The sequence below is a fragment of the Symsagittifera roscoffensis genome, chromosome 4 (assembly GCF_963678635.1).
Source record: "Symsagittifera roscoffensis chromosome 4, txSymRosc1.1, whole genome shotgun sequence".
In the NCBI taxonomy this organism is placed as follows: Eukaryota; Metazoa; Xenacoelomorpha; order Acoela; family Convolutidae; genus Symsagittifera; species Symsagittifera roscoffensis.
The window spans coordinates 60,934,148-60,957,659 of record NC_087065.1 but is presented as its reverse complement, the minus strand read 5'-3'; the positions used below and the strand labels follow the sequence as shown (position 1 = coordinate 60,957,659).

At 43.6% G+C, this 23,512-nt stretch overlaps 1 protein-coding gene across 1 annotated transcript in view; it reads left to right on the top strand.

Moving 5' to 3' along the window:
• LOC134844972 (mucin-19-like) overlaps positions 1-23,512 on the top strand; it is a 47,327-nt gene that overhangs the window by 22,840 nt on the left and 975 nt on the right. Inside the window, exon 10 of the mRNA XM_063861798.1 lies at positions 1,534-17,650. Within this exon, the coding sequence (XP_063717868.1) occupies positions 1,534-17,650 (16,117 nt within the window). The remainder of the gene's footprint in view (positions 1-1,533; positions 17,651-23,512) is intronic.

The following is a 23,512-nucleotide window of genomic DNA, read 5'->3' as shown; positions in this document are numbered from 1 at the left end:
TAATTTTACAATCCGATTATTGGCAAGGTCGTTTCTACTCAAAACCTACGCGGATTAAGAAGCGCAAAATTTTCGGGCTTTGAATGGCCAAAGTTGTCTTGCATTCTGTTTCGATGTTTACCGAAGCGAAGCCTCTCGAAGTAAGGTCACTTTTCATTTTGGATTTGGTGTTACGTTATAGAGATAGCTTTGAAATATACTGGTTTGAAATTGTTAAGGCAACAAAAAGTAGGGAATGAAATTGTATGTTAAGTGGTTTAGAGTTACAAAGCTGGGAACCCCGTTGCCAACTTAACACACAACCCAGGGAGTCAAAATTTTCTGTGGAGTATTAATTTTTTTTTGTAAAAACTGTTTTTTATCATCAAACTTTGACTATAAAAAAGCTCGATTCAAAGCACACAAAAATTGCTCCGAGTTATTTCAAAAGATCCAAAGCATTTCCCAGGCAAACAGGAGGTAAAAATTCACCGCTAATAAGTCAGGGTGAAACTTTGTGCTTTCAAATTGCCCATAAAGTATAATTAAAAAATGCAAGAAAGTTTGATAAAATAGTTGACGGGAAGAAAATTGTTTTTTTTTTCGTTTTTGTTCGTCTTTTATTACTACACAAGCTATGTAAATTAATCAAAAGTATATAATAATGTCTTGTGTCTAAATATGTGACAAAAATTGGTCTCAGTCTGTTGGGAACGATTTAATCTGCCGCTTCCGCGCGTTAAAAGAAGGCAATATTCAGTTAAAAAGTCGAATATTGACTGAATAAAAAAAAACCTCAAGCATAATTGTTCCGTACTTTCTTCAAAAGTCGGAACAAAAAAACTACCCCTGGCATGAATATTCCGCACTTTCTTCGAAAAGTTCGGTGCAACTTTCGCTTCGGAAAAATGTTAACTCGTCAGAATTGAACAAAAATATTGCTAGAATTGGTCAAAGTTTTGGTCGATAAATATTGAAAATAACATTGAAACACGCAGTTGCAGATTTAGGGGGGAGGGTTTGGCGGATGCCTCCCCTTTCAAAGTTTTGACCACCTGCCGACCCACTTTTGCGATATCTATTTTATTTATGGATGACCGGCCCTACATTTTTATACTTAATTTGAAGAGGGAGCGCGCGCCAAAAAACGCAATTTTGTGGTCAAAAATTTCCAAAAAGTGCCAAAATACGCATTTTTTGGGCTAATTTTTTTTTCATAAATTTGCCTGCAGCGTAGAAAATTTGATCAAAACAGGATCCCTTAAGTGATTTAGGAGAGCTCAGAAACTCCATTTTTCAGGGTCAATTTGGTCGACTTAAATTCTTCACTCAAAAAGGTGATTTAGTTGATGAGATCAAAAAAAAAATAAACAGCTTTTTCAGGAATCGGAAAAAGTTCACACGAGTCTTCCACATGTCCTTGTGACGACACGAACTGCCCCTTCTTACGACTCAGCGTAGACCAAGGCTCTAATCTTGAGCTTCCTGTGAAACAAACAAGTGTATATGACCTTGAAAAAAGCTCAAAGCACAGCGATGATTGTTCTTGTTCAGACCCCAATTGTCAAGATCTGCGACTGAGCAAAAATAGTCAAATAGACGAGGCAACTTTGCGTGAGCCGAACTCAAATTGGCAAACTGATGCCTCGCACCACTCGCCAATACACGATGACGTAGAACAAGCTTCTGAGGGCGATTATGAGAAAACAAAACTTAACACACTGGTTCCTGGGACCTTTTTTTCAGCCAGTCAATTGGCTGAAAAAGATCAACGTGACCACGAAACTCAAGCTTTTGAAACAGCTATTGGCTCTCAACAGTCGTCTATACGAGACTACAAATCGGCTAAAGAGCTTCTAGCACAGTCCGATCAAGACTCAAAGCCTACGTCGGCTTCTGATAAACCAGCAACCGAAGGATCGAGGATTCAACAGGAAGAACTTGAAGAGTCGATAAAAGAACGCGAAGAAAAAGGGAAGAGAAACTTGATGGAGAGAAATTCCAATTATCAGGGTTCTTCACAAGAAGTTCCGCTCAATATTACGCGGACCCTGAGAACTGATGATCACGTGGTGCACGGACCAACCGAGCCTCGAAACTCATCTGCGATAAATTACGACTTCCGTTCTACGGGCTACTCTGAACCAGCTCCGTCTCAAATCAAAGAGAAAACTCAAACAACAAAAGCTGGCGTCCGAGCTTCTTCACACGAGGAGCAACGAACCAAAGCGACGGGCTTAGAGCGGGATCTGGCAGAGGAAGTCAATGTAGATGAGGCAGAATTGAAGGAGAGACAAGATGAGCAAGGCGTTTTTTCTGATTCGGCTACTACAGCACCTACAAAAGCGAAAACAACACCTAGTGGAACAACGCGAACCACTCAGCCATACGAAGAAGAAGCATCAGGGCAAAGTGGTGTATCTGGTTCTCAGACAGGAAAAGCTACAACACAAAAAACAGTGTCGACCAGATCAGGAAATCTCAGACCCACAACGACGGCTACCGGAACAAAGCGAACCACCGAACCGTATGGATCAGCAAATGCGGAAGAAATTGATCAACCATACGATGAAGAAGAACTTGAAGAGGAAGCATCAAGGCAAAGTGGTGTATCTGGATCTCAGTTGGGGAAAACTACAGCACAGAAAACGGGGCCCAGCAGATCAGGAACTCTCAGACCCACAGCAACTGCTGCCAGAATGAAGCGAACCACCCAACCGTATGGATCACCCAACACGGAAGACATCGATCAAACATACGATGAAGAAGAATTTGGAGAGGAAGCATCAAGGCAAAGTGATGTATCTGGGTCTCAGTTGGGGAAAACTACAGCACAGAAAATGGGGCCCAGCAGATCAGGAACTCTCAGACCCACAGCAACTGCTGCCGGAACGAAGCGAACCACCCAACCGTATGGATCACACAACACGGAAGACGTCGATCAAACATACGATGAAGAAGAACTTGAAGAGGAAGCATCAAGGCAAAGTGGTGTATCTGGATCTCAGTTGGGGAAAACTACAGCACAGAAAACGGGGCCCAGCAGATCAGGAACTCTCAGACCCACAGCAACTGCTGCCGGAACGAAGCGAACCACCCAACCGTATGGATCACCCAACACGGAAGACGTCGATCAAACATACGATGAAGAAGAATTTGGAGAGGAAGCATCAAGGCAAAGTGGTGTATCTGGATCTCAGTTGGGGAAAACTACAGCACAGAAAACGGGGCCCAGCAGATCAGGAACTCTCAGACCCACAGCAACTGCTGCCGGAACGAAGCGAACCACCCAACCGTATGGATCACCCATCACGGAAGACGTCGATCAAACATACGATGAAGAAGAATTTGGAGAGGAAGCATCAAGGCAAAGTGGTGTATCTGGGTCTCAGTTGGGGAAAACTACAGCCCAGAAAGCGGGGCCGAGCATATCAGGAACTCTCAGACCCACAACAACTGCTACCGGAATTAAGCGAACCACCCAACGGTATGGACCAGCAAATGCGGAAGAAGACCTTGATCAACCATACGATGAAGAAGAACTTGAAGAGGAAGCATCAAGACAAAGTGGTGTATCTGGTTATCAGTTGGGGAAAACTGCGGCACAGAAAACGGGGCTGAGCAGATCAGGAACTCAGAGACCCACAGCAACTGCTACCGGAACGAAGCCAACCACCCAACCGTATGGATCAGCAAATGCGGAAGAAGTCGATCAACCATACGATGAAGAGGAATTTGATGAGGAAGCATCAAGGCAAACTGGTGTATTTGCATCTCAGTTGGGGAAAACTACAGCACAGAAAACGTGGCCGAGCAGATCAAGAACTCTCAGACCCACAACAACTGCTGCCGGAACGAAGCGATCCACCCAACCGTATGGATCAGCAAATGCGGAAGAAGTCGATCAAGCATACGATAAAGAGGAACTTGAAGAGGAAGCATCAAGGCAAAGTGGTATATCTGGTTCTCAGTTGGGGAAAACTACAGCACAGAAAAAGGGGCTGAATAGATCAGGAACTCTCAGACCCACAGCAACTGCTACCGGAACGAAGCGAACCACCGAACCGTATGGATCAGCAAATGCGGAAGAAATTGATCAACCATACGATGAAGAGGAACTTGAAGAGGAAGCATCAAGGCAAAGTGGTGTATCTGGTTCTCAGTTAGGGAAAACTACAGCACAGAAAACGGGGCTGAGCAGATCAGGAACTCTCAGACCCACAGCAACTGCTACCGGAACGAAACGAACCACCCAACCGTATGGATCAGCAAATGCGGAAGAAATCGATCAACCATACGATGAAGAAGAACTTGAAGAGGAAGCATCAAGGCAAAGTGGTGTATCTGGTTCTCAGTTGGGGAAAACTACAGCACAGAAAACGGGGCTGAGCAGATCAGGAACTCTCAGACCCACAGCAACTGCTACCGGAACGAAGCGAACCACCCAACCGTATGGATCAGCAAATGCGGAAGAAATCGATCAACCATACGATGAAGAAGAACTTGAAGAGGAAGCATCAAGGCAAAGTGGTGTATCTGGTTCTCAGTTGGGGAAAACTACAGCACATAAAACGGGACCGAGCAGATCAGGAACTCACAGACCCACAGCAACTGCTACCGGAACGAAGCGAACCACCCAACCGTATGGATCAGCAAATGCGGAAGAATTCGATCGAGCATACGATGAAGAGGAACTTGAAGAGGAAACATCAAGGCAAAGTGTTGTATCTGGTTCTCAGTTGGGGAAAACTACAACCCAGAAAACGCGGCCGAGTAGATCAGGCACTCAAAGACCCACAGCAACTGTTACTGGAACAAAGCGAACCACCCAACCGTATGGATCAGCAAATGCGGAAGAAATCGATCAACCATACGATGAAGAAGAACTTGAAGAGGAAGCATCAAGGCAAAGTGGTGTATCTGGTTCTCAGTTGGGGAAAACTAAAGCACAGAAAACGGGACCGAGCAGATCAGGAACTCACAGACCCACAGCAACTGTTACCGGAACGAAGCGAACCACTCAACCGTATGGATCAGCAAAAGCGGAAGAAATCAATCAACCATACGATGAAGAAGAACTTGAAGAGGAAGCATCAAGGCAAAGTGGTGTATCTGGTTCTCAGTTGGGCAAAACTACAACACAGAAAACGGGACCGAGCAGATCAGGAACTCTCAGACCCACAACAACTGCTACCGGAATTAAGCGAACTACCCAACCGTTTAAATCATTTGATGCGGATGAAATCGATCAGAACTTTGAGGACGAAAGTTTTGAGGATGATGCTGTCGGACAAAGTGGCAGCCCTGTTCAAGAAGGAGCGGATTTGACTGAAAAATCTCGCGAAAAGTCTACTGGATTACAAAAATCAGGGGTAACAAATTCGGGAATTCTCAGACCCAGAACAACAGCAAGTTCACAGCGAACCTCTGACCGATTTGATCTATCAAAAAGGCCCGAGGAAATTGATCGACAGAATGATGAAGATGGTTTTGAAACTGGAGCATCTGGACTGACTCAATATTCTGGTTCTCGCGGCAAAACAGCTGCGGCCAAGAAATCAAGTGCACTAAAGTCGGGTACTCTTTCTCCCAATACATCGGTTTCAAAACGACGCACAGAAAACCGAGCGTCGCCGACAACTTTTTCAGGTTTACGTCCATCTGCTGTTTCTAAGAAGAAGTCCGGTGCGATTAGTGCAAAGACCGGAAAGTTAAAACGTGCGACATCCCCATCTGGTTCTCGACAAACTGCAGAAACAATGGATACAGCAGCCGCAGATGAACTCGAAGATGACAACGAAAGTTTTGGCGACGAGGAGGCTTCGGCACAGAGTGCTCTATCAGGTTCCCGCACGGCTGCAGCTCCTCCTTCCACGAAACAGTCAGGTACAGCGAAAACTGGACATCTCAGACCATCGAAGGCACAAACTGCCAGAGGACGCAAAAAAGACGACACTGATGCTTTAAGTGCAAAAGCAACTGAAGGCGAAGACGGTGTTGACTTGAATGCGGATGAAATTTCAGCACATAGTGGTGTATCAGGCCCACATATGGCTTCTGCTTCTAAGAAAAAAGCAGGTACATTAAAGACTGGAAGTCTAAGACCTTCGAATGCACAGTCTAAAAAGCAGCGGAAAACAGGTCAGACTGGTACAGTAGGTGCAGAAGCAAATGAAGGAGAAGATGGCGAAGAATTGGCTGATGAGGGGGCTTCGGCACAGAGTGGACTATCAGGTTCTCGCACGGCAGCTACTTCTATGAAAAAGTCAGGTATGTCAAACTCAGGAAGTCTAAGACCCTCGAAATCACAGTCTGCCACACAGCGCAAAATAGGCCACTCTCGTACATTAGGTGCAGAAGCAACTGAAGGAGAAGATGGCGAAGAGTTGACTGATGAGGAGGCTTCGGCGCAGAGTGGACTTTCGGGTTCCCGCATGGCAGCTACTTCTATGAAAAAGTCAGGTATGTCGAAGACAGGAAGTCTAAAACTCTCGAAATCACAGACTGCCACTCAACGAAAAACAGGCCAGTCTGGTACATTAGGTGCAGAAGCAACTGAAGGAGAAGATGGCGAAGATTTGACTGATGAGGAGGCTTCGGCACAGAGTGGACTTTCGGGTTCGCGCACGGTAGCCAATTCTATGAAAAAGTCAGGTATGTCGAAGACAGGAAGTCTAAGACCCTCGAAATCACAGATTGGCACACAGCGCAAAACAGGCCAGACTGGTACATTAAGTGCAGAAGCAACTGAAGGAGAAGATGGCGAAGAGTTGGCCGATGAGGAGACTTCGGCACAGAGTGGACTTTCGGGTTCTCGCACGGCAGCTACTTCTATGAAAAAGTCAGGTATGTCGAAGACAGGAAGTCTAAAACCCTCGAAATCACAGACTGCCACTCAACGAAAAACAGGCCAGTCTGGTACATTAGGTGCAGAAGCAACTGAAGGAGAAGATGGCGAAGAGTTGACTGATGAGGAGGCTTCGGCGCAGAGTGGACTTTCGGGTTCCCGCACGGCAGCTACTTCTATAAAAAAGTCAGGTATGTCGAAGACAGGAAGTCTAAAACCCTCGAAATCACAGACTGCCACTCAACGAAAAACAGGCCAGTCTGGTACATTAGGTGCAGAAGCAACTGAAGGAGAAGATGGCGAAGAATTGGCTGATGAGGGGGCTTCGGCACAGAGTGGACTATCAGGTTCTCGCACGGCAGCTACTTCTATGAAAAAGTCAGGTATGTCGAAGACAGGAAGTCTAAGACCCTCGAAATCGCAGATTGGCACACGGCACAAAACAGGCCAGACTGGTACATTAAGTGCAGAAGCAACTGAAGGAGAAGATGGCGAAGAGTTGGCCGATGAGGAGACTTCGGCACAGAGTGGACTTTCGGGTTCTCGCACGGCAGCTACTTCTATGAAAAAGTCAGGTATGTCGAAGACAGGAAGTCTAAAACCCTCGAAATTACAGACTGCCACTCAACGAAAAACAGGCCAGTCTGGTACATTAGGTGCAGAAGCAACTGAAGGAGAAGATGGCGAAGAGTTGACTGATGAGGAGGCTTCGGCACAGAGTGGACTTTCGGGTTCGCGCACGGTAGCCAATTCTATGAAAAAGTCAGGTATGTCGAAGACAGGAAGTCTAAGACCCTCGAAATCACAGATTGGCACACAGCGAAAAACAGGTCAGACTGGTACATTAAGTGCAGAAGCAACTGAAGGAGAAGATGGCGAAGAGTTGGCCGATGAGGAGGCTTCGGCACAGAGTGGACTATCAGGTTCTCGCACGGCAGCTACTTCTATGAAAAAGTCAGGTATGTCAAAGACAGGAAGTCTAAGACCCTCGAAATTACAGACTGCCACTCAACGAAAAACAGGCCAGTCTGGTACATTAGGTGCAGAAGCAACTGAAGGAGAAGATGGCGAAGAATTGGCTGATGAGGGGGCTTCGGCACAGAGTGGACTATCAGGTTCTCGCACGGCAGCTACTTCTATGAAAAAGTCAGGTATGTCGAAGACAGGAAGTCTAAGACCCTCGAAATCGCAGATTGGCACACGGCACAAAACAGGCCAGACTGGTACATTAAGTGCAGAAGCAACTGAAGGAGAAGATGGCGAAGAGTTGGCCGATGAGGAGACTTCGGCACAGAGTGGACTTTCGGGTTCTCGCACGGCAGCTACTTCTATGAAAAAGTCAGGTATGTCGAAGACAGGAAGTCTAAAACCCTCGAAATTACAGACTGCCACTCAACGAAAAACAGGCCAGTCTGGTACATTAGGTGCAGAAGCAACTGAAGGAGAAGATGGCGAAGAGTTGACTGATGAGGAGGCTTCGGCACAGAGTGGACTTTCGGGTTCGCGCACGGTAGCCAATTCTATGAAAAAGTCAGGTATGTCGAAGACAGGAAGTCTAAGACCCTCGAAATCACAGATTGGCACACAGCGAAAAACAGGTCAGACTGGTACATTAAGTGCAGAAGCAACTGAAGGAGAAGATGGCGAAGAGTTGGCCGATGAGGAGGCTTCGGCACAGAGTGGACTATCAGGTTCTCGCACGGCAGCTACTTCTATGAAAAAGTCAGGTATGTCAAAGACAGGAAGTCTAAGACCCTCGAAATTACAGACTGCCACTCAACAAAATACAGGCCAGTCTGGTACATTAGGTGCAGAAGAAACTGAAGGAGAAGATGGCGAAGAGTTGACTGATGAGGAGGCTTCGGCGCAGATTGGACTTTCGGGTTCGCGCACGGTAGCCAATTCTATGAAAAATTCAGGTATGTCAAAGACAGGAAGTCTAAGACCCTCGAAATCACAGATTGGCACACAGCGCAAAACAGACCAGACTGGTACATTAAGTGCAGAAGCAACTGAAGGAGAAAATGGCGAAGAGTTGGCCGATGAGGAGGCTTCGGCACAGAGTGGACTTTCGGGTTCTCGCACGGCAGCTACCTCTATGGAAAAGTCAGGTATGTCGAAGACAGGAAGTCTAAGACCCTCGAAATTACAGACTGCCATTCAACAAAAAACAGGCCAGTCTGGTACATTAGGTGCAGAAGCAACTGAAGGAGAAGATGGCGAAGAGTTGACTGATGAGGAGTCTTCGGCGCAGATTGGACTTTCGGGTTCCCGCACGGTAGCCAATTCTATGAAAAATTCAGGTATGCCAAAGACAGGAAGTCTAAGACCCTCGAAATCACAGATTGGCACACAGCGCAAAACAGGCCAGACTGGTACATTAAGTGCAGAAGCAACTGAAGGAGAAAATGGCGAAGAGTTGGCCGATGAGGAGGCTTCGGCACAGAGTGGACTTTCGGGTTCTCGCACGGCAGCTACCTCTATGGAAAAGTCAGGTATGTCGAAGACAGGAAGTCTAAGACCCTCGAAATTACAGACTGCCATTCAACAAAAAACAGGCCAGTCTGGTACATTAGGTGCAGAAGCAACTGAAGGAGAAGATGGCGAAGAGTTGACTGATGAGGAGTCTTCGGCGCAGATTGGACTTTCGGGTTCCCGCACGGTAGCCAATTCTATGAAAAATTCAGGTATGTCAAAGACAGGAAGTCTAAGACCCTCGAAATCACAGATTGGCACACAGCGCAAAACAGGCCAGACTGGTACATTAAGTGCAGAAGCAACTGAAGGAGAAAAAAGCGAAGAGTTGGCCGATGAGGAGGCTTCGGCACAGAGTGGACTTTCGGGTTCTCGCACGGCAGCTACCTCTATGGAAAAGTCAGGTTTGTCGAAGACAGGAAGTCTAAAACCCTCGAAATCACAGACTGCCACTCAACAAAAAACAGGCCAGTCTGGTACATTAGGTGCAGAAGCAACTGAAGGAGAAGATGGCGAAGAGTTGACTGATGAGGAGGCTTCGGCACAGAGTGAACTTTCGGGTTCCCGCACGGTAGCCAATTCTATGAAAAAGTCAGGTATGTCGAAGACAGGAAGTCTGAGGCCCTCGAAATCACAGTCTGCCACACAGCGCAAAACAGGCCAGTCTGGTACATTAGGTGCAGAAGCAACTGAAGGAGAAGATGGTGAAGAGTTGACTGATGAGGAGGCTTCGGCACAGAGTGGACTTTCGGGTTCCCGCACGGTAGCCAACTCTATGAAAAAGTCAGGTATGTCGAAGACAGGAAGTCTAAGACCCTCGAAATCACAGATTGGCACACAGCACAAAACAGGCCAGTCTGGTACATTAGGTGCAGAAGCAACTGAAGTAGAAGATGGCGAAGAGTTGACTGATGAGGAGGCTTCGGCACAGAGTGGACTTTCGGGTTCCCGCACGGTAGCCAACTCTATGAAAAAGTCAGGTATGTCGAAGACAGGAAGTCTGAGGCCCTCGAAATCACAGTCTGCCACACAGCGCAAAACAGGCCAGTCTGGTACATTAGGTGCAGAAGCAACTGAAGGAGAAGATGGCGAAGAGTTGACTGATGAGGAGGCTTCGGCACAGAGTGAACTTTCGGGTTCCCGCACGGTAGCCAATTCTATGAAAAAGTCAGGTATGTCGAAGACAGGAAGTCTAAGACCCTCGAAATCACAGACTGCCACTCAACAAAAAACAGGCCAAACTGGTACATTAGGTGCAGAAGCAACTGAAGGAGAAGATGGCGAAGAGTTGGCTGATGAGGAGCCTTCGGCACAGAGTGGACTTTCGGGTTCCCGCACGGTAGCCAATTCTATGAAAAAGTCAGGTGTGTCGAAGACAGGAAGTCTGAGGCCCTCGAAATCACAGTCTGCCACACAGCGCAAAACAGGCCAGTCTGGTACATTAGGTGCAGAAGCAACTGAAGGAGAAGATGGCGAAGAGTTGACTGATGAGAAGGCTTCGGCACAGAGTGGACTTTCGGGTTCCCGCACGGTAGCCAATTCTATGAAAAAATCAGGTATGTCGAAGACAGGAAGTCTAAGACCCTCGAAATCACAGATTGGCACACAGCGCAAAACAGGCCAGTCTGGTACATTAGGTGCAGAAGCAACTGAAGGAGAAGATGGCGAAGAGTTGACTGATGAGAAGGCTTCGGCACAGAGTGGACTTTCGGGTTCCCGCACGGTAGCCAATTCTATGAAAAAATCAGGTATCTCGAAGACAGGAAGTCTAAACCTCTCGAAATCACAGTCTGTTACACAACGCAAAACAGGCCAGACTGGTACATTAGCTACAAAAGCAACTGATGGCGAGGATGACGACGAATTGGCCGATGAGGAGGCTTCTGCACAGAGCGGACTTTCAGGTTCTCGAAAGGCAGCTACTTCTATGAAAAAGTCAGGTTTGTCGAAGACAGGAAGTCTTAGCCACTCGAAATCACAGTCTGCCGCACAGCGCAAAACAGGCGAGACTGGTACGTTAGCTGCAGAAGCAATTGAAGGAGAAGATGGCAAAGAGTTGGCCGATGAGGAAGCTTCGGCACAGAGCGGACTATCCGGTTCTCGCGCGGCAGCTACTTCTATGAAAAACTCAGGTATGCCAAAAACAGGAAGTCTAAGACCCTCAAAATCACAGTCTGCTTCACAACGCAAAACAGGCCAGACTGGTATTTTAGCTGCAGAAACATCTGAAGGCAAAGATGATGAGGAGTTGGCTGATGAGGAGGCTTCTGCACAGAGCGGACTTTCAGGTTCTCGAACAGCATCTAATTCTATGAAAAAGTCAGGCATGTCGAAGACAGGAAGTCTAAAACCCTCGAAATCACAGACTGCCACTCAACGAAAATCAGGCCAGAGTGGTACATTAGGTGCAGAAGCAACGGAAGGAGAAGATGGCAAAGAGCTGGCCGATGAGGAAGCTTCGGTACAGAGCGGACTATCAGGTTCTCGCGCGGCAGCTACTTCTATGAAAAAGTCAGGTATGCCAAAAACAGGAAGTCTAAGACCCTCAAAATCACAGTCTGCTTCACAACGCAAAACAGGCCAGACTGGTAGTTTAGCTGCAGAAACATCTGAAGGAGAAGATGGCGAAGAGTTGGCTGATGAAGAAGCTTCTGCACAGAGTGCGTTTTCAGGTTCTCGCACGGCAGGTAATTCTATGAAAAAGTCGGGTATGTCGAACACAGAAAGTCTAAGACCCTCGAAATCACAGACTGCCACTCAACGAAAAACAGGCCAGAGTGGCACATTAGGTGCAGAATCAACGGAAGGAGAAGATGGCAAAGAATTGGCCGATGAGGAAGCTTCGGCACAGAGTGGGCTTTCAGGTTCTCGCACGGCAGCTAATTCGTTGAAAAAGTCGGAGTTGTCGAAGACAGGAAGTCTAAGCCCCTCAAAATCACAGTCTGCCACAAAGCGCAAAACAGGTCAGACTGGTACTTTAGCTGCAGAAGCAACTGAAGGAGAAGATAACGAAGAGTTGGCTGATGAGGAGGCTTCTGCACAGAGTGGGTTTTCAGGTTCTCGCACGGCAGCAACTTCTATGAAAAACTCGGGCTTGTCGAAGACAGGAAGTCTACGCCCCTCCAAATCCCAGTCTGCCACACAGCGCAAAACAGGCCAGACTGGTACATTAGGCACAGAAGCAACTGAAGGAGAAGATAACGAAGAGTTGGCTGATGAGGAGGCTTCTGCACAGAGTGGGCTTTCAGGTTCTCGCACGGCAGCAACTTCTATGAAAAAGTCGGGCTTGTCGAAGACAGGAAGTCTCAGACCCTCCAAATCAAAGTCTGCCTTACAACGCAAAACAGGCCAGACTGGTAATTTACCCGCAGAAGCAGCTGAAGGCGATGATGAAGAGGATTTGGCTGATGAGCAGGCTTCTGCACAGAGCGGACTTTCAGGTTCTCGCACGGCAGCTAATTCTGTGAAAAAGTCGGGCTTGTCGAAAACAGGAAGTCTAAGCCCCTCGAAATCACAGTCTACCATACAGCGCAAAACAGGCCAGACTGGTACTTTAGCTCCAGAAGCAGCTGAAGGCGCAGATGTTGAGGAGTTGACTGATGAGGAGGCTTCTGCACAGAGCGGACTTTCAGGTTCTCGCACGGCAGCAAAATCTGTGAAAAAGTCGGGTTTGTCGAAAACAGGAAGTCTGAGCCCCTCGAAGTCACGGTCTGCCACAGAGCGCAAAACAAGGCAGAGTGGTACGTTAGGCGCAGAAGCAACTGAAGCAAAAAGTGGCGAAAAGTCGGCTGATGAGGAGCCTTCAGCTCGGAGTGAACTTTCAGGTTCTCAAACGGCAGCTTCTTCTATGAAAAAGTCAGGTTTGTCGAAGACAGGAAGTCTAAGCCACTCGAAATCACAGTCTGCCACACAGCGCAAAACAGGCCAGACTGGTACATTAGGCGCACAAGCAACCGAGGGAAAAGGTGGCGAAGATTTGGCCGATGAGGAGGCTTCTGCACAGACCGGACTTACAGGTTCTCGCAAGGCAGCTACGTCCATGAAAAAGTCGGGTTTGTCGAAGACAGGAAGTCTAAGCCCCTCGAAATCACAGTCTGACACACAGCGCAAAACAGGCGAGACTGGTACGTTAGCTGCAGAAGCAACTGAAGGAGAAGATGGCAAAGAGTTGGCTGATGAGGAGGCTTCTGCACAGAGCGGACTTTCAGGTTCTCGTACGGCAGCCACTTCTATGAAAAAATCGGGTTTGTCGAATACAGGAAGTCTAAGCCCCTCGAAATCCCAATCTGCCACACAGCGCAAAACAGGCGAGACTGGAACATTAGCTGCAGAAGCAACTGAAGCAGAAGATGGTGAAGAGTTGGCTGATGAGGAGGCTTCTGCACAGAGCCAACTTTCAGGTTCTCGTACGGCAGCCACTTCGAGGAAAAAATCGGATTTGTCGAAAACAGGAAGTCTAAGCCCCTCGAAATCCCAGTCTGCCACACAGCGCAAAACAGGCGAGACTGGTACATTAGCTGCAGAAGCAACTGAAGGAGAAGATGGCGAAGAGTTGGCTGATGAGGAGGCTGCTGCACAGAGCGGACTTTCAGGTTCTCGTACGGCAGCTACTTCTATGAAAAAATCGGATTTGTCAAAGACAGGAAGTCTAAGCCCTTCGAAATCACAGTCTGCCACACAGCGCAAAACAGGCCAGACTGGTACATTAGGTGCAGAAACAACTGAAGAAGAAGGCGAAGAGTTGGCCGATGAGGAGTCTAAACTACGAGGTATGACAGACAAAAAATCTCGCGCAAGTGATTTGCCGGAAAGTGGTCAGAAATCCGAGCCTGATCAAGATGAGTTAAGCCAAAGAATGGATGCCGCATTGTATGGAGAATCAATTACGAAGTCGAAACCTGCGGATGGGTCAGCAACTAAAGATAGCAAACTTCAAGCGCGAGGCTCAATGGAAGCCTCTAAAAAGTCTAGCGAGCAGGGTTCGCAACTTGCGGGCTCAAAAAAGATATCTAGTGAAGAAGAACAGTCAAAACAAAATAAAGATGAGCTTGAAGAACAGCCAGATGAACTTGGCCAAATAAAAGAGTCCAAAAACCGAACGACTGGGTTGTCAGCGGGTAAATCTACGACTGCTGATAGGGAATCAGTTAACGAATCTAAAATGTCGGCCGGTACAGGCAAAGGATCTGGCACCGATGGAACTTCGATGGGACCTAAGCAAGATGAGGAGAAAACTGTTGGAGAAGCAAATGGGAGTGGTATATCAGCAGGTACAATTTCCAGATCAAAAGTATCTGACACGACAGCTAACCGAAACACCAACCTTGCACTTAGTTCGATTAAAGGTTCTCAAGCATCCAAGACAGCTGATATGACAGACCAACAATCTGCAAGTGATTTATCTAAAGGAGGCGAAAAACTTGAGGGAGCCGATAAATCGAATGAAGATGAAGATAAATTGAGTCAAAGAATGGATGCCGCTTTATATGGCCAGGACTCAGTCTCAAAATCCAAAAAACTAGATGCGACTAAAAGCAGTAATCTTGAATCTGGTTCAATGAAAGGATCCAGATTGTCCAGCGGAAAAGACCCTTCACAACTTTCAGGTACCGGTAACACATCTGATGCTGGTCAAGATGAGGAAGAACTAGAAGATATTGAGCAAGCAAATGCAGCCCAATCCAAGACTCAGGCGACAAGTTCGCGCGCAATTAAAAGTAACACTCTTGATCCAGGTTCAATGAAAGACTCTAAGCTGTCTGATGGTTCTGAAAAACTATCGGGTACAGGAGGAGCTTCGATTCAAGATGGAACTTCGAAACAGAATGAAGAGGACGAGGAGGACCAGGCAAACCAAACTGGTGTTTCTGGAGGCACAATGTCAAAGTCCAAAGTATCTGACCCGACAGCCAGTAAAAACCCAACAACTCTTGAGCCTAGCTCAACTAAAGGAACTGAAGCGTCCAAAGTATCAGGTAAGGAGGATGAAAACTCTGCTGACGGCAATTTTTCTGAGGGAGCTGATAAATCGAAAGAAGATGAAGATAACTTGAGCCAAAGAATGGATGCGGCTTTATATGGAAAAGACACAGTCTCGAAGTCCAAAACAGCAGATGAGAAATCAGGTCAAAGCAGTAACGTTGAACCGCAATCACTGAAAGGCTCCAAGACTTCTGAAAAATCAGATTCGCAGTTATCGGGAAAAAATAGCATGCCTGGCGGAAGCGGACTTTCGAAACAATCACAAGAACACACTGATGATCGTTCGGAAATAGATGGGCAGACCAGTGGCACGCAATCGAAGTCAAAAGGCTCTGACTTGACGGCAACCATTAAAAGTAAATCTCGCACATCGGGTTCCATGAGACCATCTCGAGCATCTGGTGCGACCGAAAAGAAGTCTGCCCTCAGTGATATAACAGAACATAGCAACATATTATCTGGCACCACTAAAACGTCAAAACAGTCTCAAGAGAAACCAGAAGATGAGCTGAATGAAATTGACCAATCGAAGCGAACACTATCAAAATCAAAGACGTCGGACCCTACGGCAAGTCAATCTAAAACGCTTGGACCAGAATCTATCACCGGGTCTAAGGTATCAGGCATCACAGATAAACAATCTGGCGCTAGTGATTTGTCCAAAGGAAGCAAAGGTGTGTCTGGTACAAGTAAAGGGTCAAAACAGTCGCAAGATGTACCAGAAGAAGAAATGACCAGTCAATCAAAGGGTACACTTTCAAAATCAAAGACGGCTGACACGACAGTAACTCAATCTAAAACTCTTGGAACAGAATCTGTTAAAAACTCTCAATTATCTGGAATGTCTGGCACCACTGAACAGTCTGATGGAGCTGAAAAGGCTACTGAGGAAGATGACGCTTTAAGCAAAAGAATGGATGCGGCTCTATATGGGGACTCAGTTAAGAAATCCGAAGCAGCTGATGGCTCTGCATCCAAAAGCAGAACTCTTACATCAGGAGCAGTTAGGGACTCTAAGAAATCTGGCTCTACCGGTAAAACGCTATCGGGAGCTAAAAGTGTTTCTAAAGCATCGAAAATATCCAAGCATAGCAAGGAGGGGCTAGAAGATGGCCCAGATGAAGAAACCGGTCTAAGCGGAGGTCCACTCAGCAAGTCTAAAACCATTGGATCGAAAACAAGTGGAACCAGGAAAACCGATTCTCTCCAAGCAAAAACTAGCCTATCAGCGGATAAAGAGAGTTCCCACAGTCAAGAATTTGAAGCAGATGGAAAGACTCCGATCAAAAAAACTTCCAGACATAAAAAGGAGAGCACCCATCCTTCAATTAACGAAGGCAGTTCAATTGAACACCCGCCTTCGACAGGAATAGATCACCGATTCAGTTCTACACATACTTCTTCTGCTCCAAAAACCTCAAAGTTCAAGGACAGCAAGCTGAAATCTCTGTCGGCTACAAAATCTCGAGACGGAGGATCGGAAAGAAAGAGTGAATTGAGTGCTGATCAATCTAAATCAGCTAATTTGGATCCAGAATCGGCAGCAATGTCAAAAAAATCGAAGTCGGTAATGGGATCAAAAGTTGGCTCAAGTATTGGATCCAAATCGCCTTCGCAACTGAGTCGTTCGAAAATAGGCTCGAGCATAGGATCTAAATCACCTTCTCAGAAACCGGGCTCTCACATTGTCATTGACGACAACACCAGTCGTGAATCGCAGTCGCAAGACAACAAAAAGAGCAAACGAGTCGACATGACAAAACACAAAAAATACGTAGGCGAGAGTACCTTGAACTCGGGTGTAGATCTGCCAACTTCGGAGCGACAAAAGTCTTCCGAACTTATCACGCGACCTTCATCACGAGGTAAATCTGGAAGTAAAAGGTCTAACAGTCCGGCAAGTGCACGTTCGGCAAAACGAAGCAAGCCTGGTAGTCGGGACAACTCATATCTTGATGCAACTTCGGCTCGCTCCGGCGGATCATCATATGCTGAATCGTCTCGTGTTGAACCACGCAACTACTCACATAATTCTTTATCGGCTGCATCAGCTTCGGGAATTTCCGATGCATCTTCAGCAAAACGAGACATCGATTATGTTTCGGGTTCACCTTCGGCTTATAAGCTGAGTCACGCTTCTTCAGTTGACCACGGCACGCCTCCGGAGCTCTCAGCAAGATCAAGTGCAAGAGGTTCAGTCAGAGAATCTAAGAGAACTTTATCAAAATCTGTTAGGTCCGGTGTTGGTTCACAGCTGGATGACGCTTCAAAAAGCCAATCACAAAGTCGATTCAGCAAAGCGAGTAGTCAAAGGTCAAAGAGTCGGGAATCCAACCAGAGCCGAAATAGCGAAAGACAGACAGAAACGTCGGCTAGTGGCTCTCGGAAAAACTCGAAGGACAAAAAATCACGAAAAAAATAAACCTGGCGTGACAATTTTTTGATCTTTTGAAAAAATTTTTGCATCCTATAAACCATGGAAACCAAAGTTGTATTATTTCAACATTCTGTTTTTTAAATTAAGTTTGTGTTGTTTTTGATGGAAAAAATGCACAGGAAGAAGGTGTTAGAAATACGTAATATTAATTTCCTCGTATGCATTTTTGAGCTGCTTTCAAGCAATGTTTGGTCAAACTAAAAACTATAAACATTAAAACAAATTGAACAATTCAATTTTGAAGTTTTACATCAGCGATTGATTAAGGTTCAAAAGGTGTACATTCAAAAGTATAATTGAAAAATAGTGTTAAAAAGAGGCAAAGGAAATATAAGTTTTACTGGAGATATTTAAAAAACTATGCCACAATTGGGAAACGTTACTGATTTAAATAAATGAACATAATGTGTTCAATTCAATTTGTGATACCAGCAAAATAGCACTTTTTAACCTGCATTAGTATCACTGCTTAGCACAGATGATGTCAGAACAATAAAACAAAATTAAATAAAACAAAAACAGTAAAAGAATAATTTACAATTATGCGGTAAAAAATTATTTTTAATAAATACAATACTCAATATAAGATAGGACTAAAGTATAGAATATTATTTAAAAAATTTTCTTATTATGATTACTAGTAAATCAATCGTTGATCACGATTATTGCATCGTTATAAAAAAAACGGTTCAATTTTAGCAAAAGCTGTCCAATTAATAAAATAAAACTGATCTTTCCTTTTCTCAACGTACAGTAAAAACTAGCTCCAGCGGGCAAACGTTAGAAAATCTGCTCGCAATAAAAACCACAACTTATCGCAAGGGTGAAAAAGTGTTAAGAAGAAAGTGACGGAATAATCATTCAGAAAGGCGTTTTTCTAGCAAAATTCTACTTTTGAACCGAAAATTTTGACCGATTTTTTTAAAGTCTAAAAAATAATATAAATTTGATCTCAAAAAAACAAGACAGCTCGTATCAAGCCACGGCCCTGAATGTTTCGACTGCATTCTAAGGTCTATGAAGCAGAAATTAACATGAAAAAATTAAATGGAACTAAACAAAATGAAAAAAAAATAAAACTTGAGATTTTTTTGAAAATCATCCCCCACACGCCATATAAAATACAAAGTGATAGATTTCGCGCCTAGTAACATATCAATTAGGGCAAATAAGCTTCCTTCAACCAATTTGAAACAATTTCTATGACGGATTAAATCTCCGCTAATGCGGTAATAGCGCGAAACTTATCGCGCGTTAAATATCCCAAATTGGCCAAATGGCAATCTCTAAACCCCCATGACTTTACGAAAAACAATCACTACTAAATTTAAAACAAGACTGCTCGTAACAGGGCGAAGCCCTGAATGTTCCGACTGCCTTTTAAGGTTTATGGAGCAGTTATAACATAAAAAAAATTCAATGAAATATAAAAAAAGAAACTTTTTTTTCTAAAAATTGAAACTTTTTATGAAAATCATCCCCCCACACGCCATATAAAGTACAAAAGGATAGATTTCGCTCCTTGTAACAAACCAATTATGGCAAATAAGCTGCTTTTAACCAATTTGGAACGATTTCTAAGACGGATTAACTCTCCGCTTACGCGTTAATAGCGCGAAATATCGCGCGTTAATTGTCCCAAATTGGCCAAAATTGCAATCTTTAAACCCCCGTAACTTTACGAAAACTGATCACAGGTGAAATATCTTTTCAAATTTGAGCTCAGGACAACAATACCTTTCGACTGATATAAAAAAATTTTGTCAAAAATGGCTAGTTAAAAAGTCGAAATTTGTCTGAAGAAAAAAAAAACCCACCCCGAGCACAAATATTCCGTTACTTTCGTATCGAAAGTCGGAACAAAAATAAATTGCTACTAAAGGATAACCATATCAAAATACTAATTGAGATTGCGTGGGATAAAAACAAAAAGTTTGCAAACGTTCGAATTTTTTTTAAGCTGTCGATATATTTTTTAAAAAAGCGCAAATGCCTTTACGTCAATTGGAACACTAAAAAATTTTATCATGAGATGAACAAACTTGTTGTTCTGACTTTCGTAACAAAAATAGCGGAAAAATTGTGCTTGGGTGGTTAATTTTCATCAGACATTTTTCGAGTTTTTGACTAGTCGTTTTTGACGAAAATTTTTAAAATCATTCTAAGGTATTAATGTCTTCAGCTTAAATTTGAGAAAATATTTCACCCTGTGATTATTTTGCGGAAATTTATAGGAGTATAAGGATTGCCATTTCGGCCAATTTGGGACAATTAACACGCGATGTAATTTGCTCTAACGCGTAAGCGGAGATTCAATCCGTCTTAAAAATCGTTCCAAATTGGTTGAAGGAAGCTTATTTGCCATAATTTATTTGTTACTAGGAGCAAAAACAATCGTTTTGTACTTTATATTTTATTACGTTCAAGTTTATTAATTTTATCACTGCTCCATAGACCCTAAAAGCAGTCAGAACATTCAGGGCTTCACCCTGATACGAGCAGTCTTGTTGATTTTGCTCCCGACAGAACAAAGCAAAAAAAAACAAATAATCGTTTTTATCGGTTTAAGCTGTGATTTTGGCTAAATGCGTGGTGTTTATGCCAGGAAAATAAATTTCTGTGGAATATTCACCACTTGTCAATTTACTCGCCACGCCAAGATTTATTTCACAAAAAACAGCACGTTTATTCACGAAAAAGCCAAAATCTAAGATGCAGTGTGGTATTTTATGAAAACATTAGAAATAAGCTAAGCTTTTGAAATACAATAATATAAAGTAATCATATTTGTAAAAAAAAGGTATTAGTATCCCAAGCTATTTTTTCAAAGGCTATCTTCTCATCTTCTAAGCAAAATGAAGGAAAGTAATTATGAGTCTTAATTTAAGGAATTGTTTCCACGGCGTTTGTGTCAAGTTTTTATCGGTTCTTTTCCAATCCAAAATATTTAACGAAAGTGTAAAAGAGTTGTACGAAAAAAGCGTACGACCTTGTATGTCGTTTCATAATGATAGATTTCATAGAAAAAGGCTTTTTTCTAGATGTGCTGAAAATGAGCTGAATGAAGATGAATTTGTTTTTTCGTCGATTTTCAGTTAACGGATGACTTGGTTGAATGGTGCGATATAGGCAGGTCAGGGGCGGATTTAGGCGGGACGCCCCCCTCCCTCGGGGATTCGACCCCCTCCCGACCCAAAGGGTCCCCCCTGTCTACTATTTTCCAATATCCATTCTTGGGGTCGGACCTTAAAAAAATTTTTAAACGCGCCTTCGGCGCCAATATATACTAATTTTAAGGGGCAACGCGCGCCGAAAAAACGCAATTCTTTGGTTAAAATTTTCCAAAAAATGTCTAAAAACGAACGCCTTTTTTGGCGTGTTTTTTTTTCAACATTTTGCCTGCGGCCAGAAAATTTGGCCAAAATAGACACAAAACAGTGCTTTGGGAGATAGGAGAGCTCGAAAAATCATATTAGTCGACCTAAAAAGAAAGGTCGACAAAATTTTCGAAAATTTTTTGAAAATCCGCCCCCCTCGAGAAAATCCTAGATCCGCCCTTGAGGCAGGTAATAGATTTTTTCTTATTTTCCAGATTGTTTCCAGTGTGAAAGACTTTAATCGGCAGTATTCTGTTTTGATTTTCAGAACTAAACTAGCATAGTATTTAAAAGAACAATAGGTTTTTAAAACTGATTATTCGCGGGCTTGACAGGGCCGACTTAACAAGCACAGACTGAAAAATATCTTTTAATAGCTTCGATGTTGCACTTTAAGGCAGTTCAGGCTGAGAGAAGTTTTTTTCCACATTTTTCCTTTTTTTAAATCTGAAAAGATTTTTTTTTCAAATAATTTGACCGAAACTTAAAAAATTATGTTCAAAAACGGAAAACTTTAAAGCAAATTGCTCGATGCAGAGCATGACAGCGGTAATAAGAACCACAATCACTAATTAACCGAATTTTACGGCGTACTCGAGACAGCACTCATTAATGGCTTAATTATATTTCTCGTATAAATATCATGCTATATAACAAAAAATCACTTTGTTATCCATTATGGCATGCGTTAGGAGTATAAAAACAGACAATTAGCAAATTATGAGAAAAATGAAAAAAAATCAAAAACCGTCAGGTGGCTGAGTTGAAACAGTTAAGACTTCACAAGTTCCAGTTCAAGCCCTTTTAGTTGTTTCTAGTTGTCTTTAAAACCCACGAGTTCAATTTTTGTACTTTTTTGAATTTGAACCAAAATCTCAAGAATTTTACTTGCGATTGCAACTTGAGCCAATTACTTCTGAAGTCCGGTTAAATTCTTGGGATTTAATTTTTTGCTCGCTGATTCATTCTTTTTAGAACATCAATTTTTGCTAACCAGTTTAGCAGACAATGGAAACCTCTCGCTTGTCAAGGGAAAACTGTTGCTAAAAACAAAATGGCGAAATACTTTTTTGATTTAATCATGCATCATATTCAATAGAAACATTTTTACAATTTTTATAATAAGCAAAAACTTCTCAAAACCGTGACAAAAGAATATAACATCACTGCAAATAAAATAAAATCACGTCAGAAACGCAGACGAGTAAGAAATTGTCTGTCGAAATTCTGAAAAGCCGCAACCGATTTATCGATTTTAGAAACCGTGTTTATCAGCTACGAGATTTCACAATTTTGTGATGATGATGCCGGTGCCTTTTATGTTTCTGGGGGTCGATTTTTCCGAGCAGAGGTTCCGAGGCTTCCGACTCTTTGGGCGTCGAAGGTCTGCTTTGAGACACTTCGCTCTCTCGAGAACTTTCGGAATACTTGAGTCGTATCAACTCACTCGCGGCAATGGCCCCTAACCAAAGTGCAACTTGGGCCAGCATTTCAGTGCGTTCTTAAAAGAAAATCACAGCGTTCGATGCCTATTCTCACACAAGATGGTGCGTCTTTGTGGTTTGTTTTGAAGAGTAATTCGAATTAGGTATTGGTGACTTAGTTGTCGACTGCGTGTAGCAACTTGGTTTGGTTTGTAATTTTGTAGAAAATGATTTTCAAGTTTCTGATACGATAGAGCGGGAACGTCGTAAGAAGTCACAGCCTGATCAGGGCATTATTCTCAAAATTAACTGTGCTAAGGAAGTCATTTCTGCGCCAATTGATAATTGTATCAAATCTTTGACTGGGATCTGGGATACATCTAAAATAACAAAAAATTCATCAATTAAACTCGATTTCGGTGAAAAGGAATTTTCTTTAAGATGTACTTTCAATCTCAATATATATTGCAATCAGTTCTTTCCAAAACTTTTCCCGACTTGAAACAAAATATATTGTTCAAAAACTCAAGCATTCTTGAATGCTGAAGCATATTTGGTCCAAGAATGGCGGGATTGGTCAAAAAATAGCAAACGATAAGGTCTGAATCTCGGCGCAAAAAGTGTGTATATAAAAGTTTAGACAATTAGTTATAATTCATTTTAGTAAAAAAAAAACTATGATAAATAATTAAATTCGTTTTCAAGAGGCGAACAAATTCGATTATTATTTACAGAACTCAATAATAACATTGCAGAACCACAAATTTCCAGATATAAAAAACATTACTCAATAACAAAATAACAGAACTCATCGTAAAAAAGTTACAGAACTCACACAACTTACAATCATCGTAAGAATTTTAAAAATCCCCTTTTGGAAGAACACCAAAAAGGCTAGTTAGCTGTCTATCGAGTGAAGTCTTCATAATCAGATGTAGAAATGAATTTTTATTTGACATATTACTAGGCCGAGATAATTGTTTCGACCATT